Source organism: Arachis hypogaea, chromosome 13 (assembly GCF_003086295.3).
Source record: "Arachis hypogaea cultivar Tifrunner chromosome 13, arahy.Tifrunner.gnm2.J5K5, whole genome shotgun sequence".
In the NCBI taxonomy this organism is placed as follows: domain Eukaryota; kingdom Viridiplantae; phylum Streptophyta; class Magnoliopsida; order Fabales; family Fabaceae; genus Arachis; species Arachis hypogaea.
The window spans coordinates 7,163,261-7,169,500 of NC_092048.1; the positions used below are offsets into that span (position 1 = coordinate 7,163,261).

Consider the following 6,240-nt stretch of genomic DNA (forward strand, 5'->3'; position numbering starts at 1 on the left):
ACAGAGATGCTTAATCCGTTGAAGAATGCTGACCGTAATCCTTAATTGCTTGCCATCATTTGCTGGAACTGCTGGAAAGCTCGCAATCAGTTAATTTTTGAAGGTTCTACTTCAATGCCGTCTGCCATTCTAGCAAGCTCTGTCAAGTTGCTCCGTGAAATCCAAAGAACTCCCAGTTTAGGTCGTCATCTCCATGAGGCAAGCTCTTAGTTGCATTCAATTTGATTTATCATTCTTTCTTCTTTAAGATTTTTCTTCGTTTTTCGACCACGCACCGTTGGATGAATACCTTCAGTGTAGTGTTTTTGGGAAATCCCCACCTTTCATTATGCTGTCCTGCTTTTAGACATCTTTATATTTCATTTTTCAATAATTAATGAAATATAACCTACTATATTTGAGAAAAAAAAAATACGAGTCATCCAATAATATATATGCTATTCCATCATATGCTGCTTATTATCGCCTATAAATAGATGATGAGATAACCTCTGATTCCACATACATACTACAAACAAAGGAATAGAAATAGTGGGACTTGAAAATAACAATGACGAAGCCAACTACTCTTGCTTTCCTCTCCCTTCTCTTCTTCGTTTTGGTATGCTTTCCTTCTCGTTCATTCTTTTGCACTTTTCATTATGATAATAATGTACTACTTCATTATTGTCTTTAACTTACGAGTAATATTACATGTACAAATTTTTTTTGTCAATTAAATTTAATTAAATTTATTTAATATCAATAAAAATTATTTTTATTATCGTTTTCACTTAGTCATTTGCCTAAATTTTATAAAAATGTTATTCGTACATTAAAATCGATCATTAAAATCAGTTGTCACTATATTTATATATAAATATATATGTGATTTAATTTATTTTTAATAGTATTTATATTTTAAGATATATTTTATATTTATAACTAACTTTAGTAGCTAATTTTAATATAAATATAACATAGTCAAAATTTTATTATTCAACTAAATTGAATTTAGTTGATAAAAAGACTTAACTTGTATATGTAACATTTTTCTTAACTTATTTGTTCTCGCCTTCTATACTCCTTCATTCACATCAATAAATAATTCACACACAATAGTAACGTATTAGAGTGATGAATATATAAGACGAGAATAAGGTTTGATGAAATAATACGAGGAACATAGCATATACACTTTTCTTTTTCTATTCTCTAGTCATTATATGCTTCATTATTATATTATATCCCAATTCATGCATAAATAATTCTACCGTGGAAATTTTAATAAAGTTGCGATAGTAATAGTATTGATCTTCTTCTCATAATTTTTTGTGGATAAGTTTGTTGCTTCTGTGGAATCAAGAAAAGACCCATCAGGAATGGTAGAAGGATTTCAAAGCCTTCTCCAAGTGAAGGTTGAGAATAAGCAGAAATGTGAAGAGAAGAAGGTGATTATGGAAAAAGAGATGATTCTAGAAGATTTTGAACAAAGTTCAAGTATTACAACCAACAACAATGACAATATTCATTTTAGGTTGAAAAACATTGAATTTGAACCAAGACCAAGTGCTACTTCTTACAACAATGATAATATTCATGCCATGCTGACGAACAGTGAATTTGAGCCAAGACCAAGTGCTACTGCTTACAACCATGACAACATTCATGGCATGCTGAAGAACAATGAATTTGAGCCAAGACCAAGTGCTACTGCTTACAACAATGATAATATTCATACCATGCTGAAAAACAAAAATGTGTAGTAACTTGTGTGTAGTAACTTTCTTGGATGGGATCTAAAAATAAGAGGTTATATTTATGAATTAACAGATCTTAATTAGAATTTGCATGCTTCATACTCATTGAATAATAATATTTTGTTGGTAAAATCATTATGGATGATGCTAGGTAACCAATGACTTTTTTGAACAACATGAACAATGGGCTTTAAAATTAGCCCAATATAAATAAAGCACATTACACTTTAAATTACTTACCTAAATCATAATATTAGAATAACCATCTGCCCACCTAATAAATTAAATATCCAATATATACATTGTTCACATTGTTTAACATTTTCATTGTCTACCTATATTTTTTCAATCATTATATATACTAGTATCATGTCCGGCATTTCAAGCACGTCAAATCCTATTTTTTACATAAAATAAATATATATTTATATAATATAAAAATACAAAATTAACACTACAAGAGAGGCGCGACATCGCGGCGGTTTTTTTATTAACGGCGGTTTTAAACCGCCGCAAAATCAAATGTTGGCTGTTTATTAGACCGCCATGGATATTGGCGCCGGGAGATGATTCCGCAGCGGTTTTCAGCAACCGCTGGTATAACTGCCGCTGAATCAGTATTTTGCGGTAACTAATTTAGCGGCAGTCTTAAACCGCCGCGATATACATGTATTATAATTCAGTTCATTTTTACCGGCGGTTTCAAACTGCCACAATGTTCAGACATATTCCTATTAGAATTGTTTGCGGCGGTTAAAACCGCCGCTAATTTCAATACAATTTTAAAAAAAAAAATTAGATTTTCCTTTTAAAAAATGTTGATTTTTTTTTTAATTTTAAAGATACATTTGGTTTGCTGATAGCCTTCAACATGATCCTACAAAATCAATCCACAAAGAGTTCTTTTACCCAATCTCTAGTTTTACATTTAGAAATTGCAATCATGATATAATTTAAGCATTTCTCTTCCTATAACTAATTACAAAATTATAGAAATTACAAAAGAGAAATAACATAGTTTACACATGACCAGTATTGGTGGACAGAGTCTCTTCTTTTCCTGCTAATAAAAGCAGTGTTGATTCCTATGACCATGACGTACCTTCTCTTAGGAGTTGATTAAGTTGCTTTTATATCTTCTGATAGAGAAGCGCTATTGCGAATTGACTCCTGAGCTGCCTTTGCAGAAGCTAACTCCGTATCCAAGTTTGAAATAGTTTTGTCCAATGTTCTACATTCAACAGAATCTCATAAGCTTTGAAATGAAAATTTAGCAGCACACAACACAACAGCATCATGGTATATAATTTACTGATGGAAATTAAATATACAAGACAGATTTTCTATTGAGCTTTTTTTTTCCTTCATCGATGAAGCAAAACAATTAATGGATACAAAAAACGAGCTAAACCAATTTCAAAGTTCATAGAAAGAAAATTCAGAATAAATCAAACCAAAAAGAACAAACCATAAGTGAATACTAACAAAATATCCATAATAAATGATAAAACCACAAGGATGTAAATTCCATGTTTTCTCTTTGCTCACGCACCCACACAAACATTTATGCCATAAGAAAATTTGCAACCAAGCCCCTTACTATGGATCTCAATAAAGTATAAGCCAGATAAAAGTAGTTACCTTTTGTCAAGGCCCTACAGTTACAGTTACAGCCGGTAGGCCTTGTGCCTGCCAATGGGAAAAAAAAAAGAAAAAAAAAAAGAAACAGGTTTGTTTAAAAAGGAGGTGGACTTGTAAAATTATCATAAAAATATAAGCAGGGTTGGACTTGTAAAATTATCATGCAAATATAGTTTTCCATGAAATCTTCTGCTTTATTAACAGATAACTTAAACATCATACAAATTCAACAATTGCCATTTGGTGCCTATTCTTAAGATTATGTTGTCGTTATTGAGATATACATAGCTATCCTAGTCCAATTAATTATGGAGTTTTTACTTATTACACACAACAACATAGACCAAAGTATGTTCTGGTTCTTGAAATTCACAAAGGATTCATAATTGTTAATTTCATTAGCTAATTAATTACTTGCCTTCAATCCGCTGTTAATTCCATTTTGAGTCTATTACAATTGAGATCTTACAATGGCTTGCAAGAAGACGTAAACAAGAAAAATCAGGTCCCAAAACTTGGGAAATGCATTATGTAGTTACCTTCCATCGGGTAAGTAGCGACGGATGGTAAAGGGTATCTTCCACTCTCGAAGCTCTTCCATAGCAATCTAATACATTAAGAGAATAAACAAGAGATTATAAATATGATCTAGGTAAAAGTTCAAATAAATCCAAAGCTAGTGCAATCAAACGACTGATTAAGTAAAAGGAAGAAACCACAGAGGAGCTCAAACAAAATATGTATCTTCAATAATTAATATAACGAAAATAGTTGGAACTAGACCTATGAAAGAATGCTCAGAACTAGAGGAAATATCAAAGCTGTTGGCAGCACATTAACAAATAAGGATAACATAAGAACAAAGAGAATGTGCAGCATGGCATATTCAATGCAAACAAACCTGCTCCAAATAACTTATAAAATTCTACTCATTGCAGATCAAAATAAAATCCATAGTTCTACATTTCTATATTAAAATAACCATGTCATCATCAAACTGAATTAAAAACTATAATTTATGGTGTAATATCTAAAGTTGAGAACTTATATTTCAAGGGAAAGGCTAGGAGAAGGCATGCAATGACAGTAAAACTTGTTTACATGCCAAACATAAAAACAAGAGAAACACATGGGACGTGATAGATCAAGATAAACCAATGTCTGGTGAAATTTGAGCTACTATATGAACAATCTATGCATCTGTGTATTAGCAACTTATTTGTACAACTGTATAACAAACTACAGGGCAAGAACCTAAATACTATAATATGCATTTCAAGGATATCGAAATTGACAAAAAAAGCATTAAGGTGGTCAGTGTCGTGAAGATTCTTAATGAAATGTTAGGGGATATGACCACACTAACACATATTTGGAGATCTAATATTTGTCATCTAACATAACAAATTCAGCAATGAAAACACTCACAAAGTCACAATGTACTCAAATATCGTAACATTACAAGAAGAAAGCAAAGATCAAGTAAAAAGAACATAAAAGTAAGTGTATTACCTCAAGTGGATCAGTTTCTCCCTCCAGTTCCACCATAACAGGAGCATTCATACTGCCATTTAAGAAGGAGCATTTTATGTCATCACAAAGAAAAAAATAATAAGCAAAACCTTAACCCTAAGGTTAATTCTTTTTCATCTTCTATTTTCAATTCTAACTGCAAAACTACCATCTCATTTTTTTATCCCCAAATCTGCTTACTGATTGCAAGATAAACGAACCATGAGATGGCATTCTTGTGGTAAATATTGAACACAACAAATTCTTTCTAAAGCTACACAGACCCTAAATATCAGGGAGTTAGAATGAAACCTGATTTGGAGAACACGGGTACCCAGAATCCGGGCACGCTCGCACTTGGTCATGTACTTCGAACTCTTTCGAGGCCACTCCACTGGTTGTTCATCTTCCTTGTCATCGATCTCAAGAGGCTCTCCAGTTATGTCTTCATTTTTATTGTTATCAACATCCTCCTCTGCCTCCTCCTGCCCATCAAAATCAAAGAATCCACCAATAAATTTCATTGAATCATTCAATCCCATGTTCCATAACCATATATACTTGTATAAATTAAAAACAGAAAGCACAAATCAAATTCAGTACATTCAAATCCCTAACTCTAAAAAGACACAATTAACCCCAACTAATAGGAGATATAAGGGGAAACATGGGTTTCATGAACTGTGGCGAAGAGGTGAAAGGTCGACGCCGGGGAGATAAGGACGGATGGCAGCCGCGCGACTCCACAACCACACAGAGGCACAGGGTGGATCGGAGATTAGGGGTTTCACACACCGTGGATGAAGGAGTATGGGTTTCATGCACCGTGGAAGAAGCACGAAAGCACGACACTAGACAGAGGAAGATGGATTTAGTGGCCAATCGGTGAACAGGGCTGACCCAGAACACGACGTAGGGTTTGAGAACGTCGTTCTTCCAGTTCACATTTTTTAGGTGCTTGGCTGAGACGATTGTGAGGTCCAGGTCAGCCGATTTCGACGGAGGAAGCCGTGATGACGCCATTCGAGAAAAGAGGGAAAAGGAACCTAGGTATCTCTCGACTGAGATAGAGAAGAAGAAGAATGGAGAGTTTCGCTAGATGTAACAAAGAAAATGAAAATGAAGATTGGAGTTTTTTTTCTCTAATAAAAATTGGGTTTTTTTTTTTCTTTTTATCTAATATAATAAGATAGATGATAATTTCGACAGTTTGTTCCAAATCTGCCATAAATCAAATGATATGGTGGCTGAGGAATTAAACCGCTGCAGCATAGTGGTATTTATTTAAACTGCCCCAAATTTATCGCCGCTAACTCCCGCTTCTGTTGTAGTGTAACTATAGTCTAAT

General features: G+C 33.4%; 1 protein-coding gene across 1 annotated transcript; it reads right to left on the reverse strand.

The window, feature by feature from the left end:
• Positions 1-2,858: 2,858 nt before the first annotated feature.
• Positions 2,859-5,434, reverse strand: LOC112732520 (DNA-directed RNA polymerases II, IV and V subunit 6A-like). Its single transcript, XM_025781269.1, has 5 exons — positions 5,205-5,434; positions 4,893-4,944; positions 3,920-3,987; positions 3,411-3,428; positions 2,859-2,970 (listed from the first exon to the last, which is right to left on the reverse strand). The coding sequence occupies exons 1-5, from the start codon at positions 5,432-5,434 to the stop codon at positions 2,859-2,861; spliced, it is 480 nt and encodes a 159-aa protein (XP_025637054.1).
• Positions 5,435-6,240: the final 806 nt, after the last annotated feature.

Excerpts from the sequence above, each read along its gene's own strand:
- LOC112732520 (XM_025781269.1), bottom strand. The coding sequence starts at position 5,434 with ATGGGATTGAATGATTCAATGAAATTTATTGGTGGATTCTTTGATTTT. Across the intron at positions 4,945-5,204 it reads ACCCGTGTTCTCCAAATCAG|TATGAATGCTCCTGTTATGG; the intron begins GTTTCATTCTAA and ends CTTAAATGGCAG. Across the intron at positions 3,988-4,892 it reads GAGAAACTGATCCACTTGAG|ATTGCTATGGAAGAGCTTCG; the intron begins GTAATACACTTA and ends TTAATGTATTAG.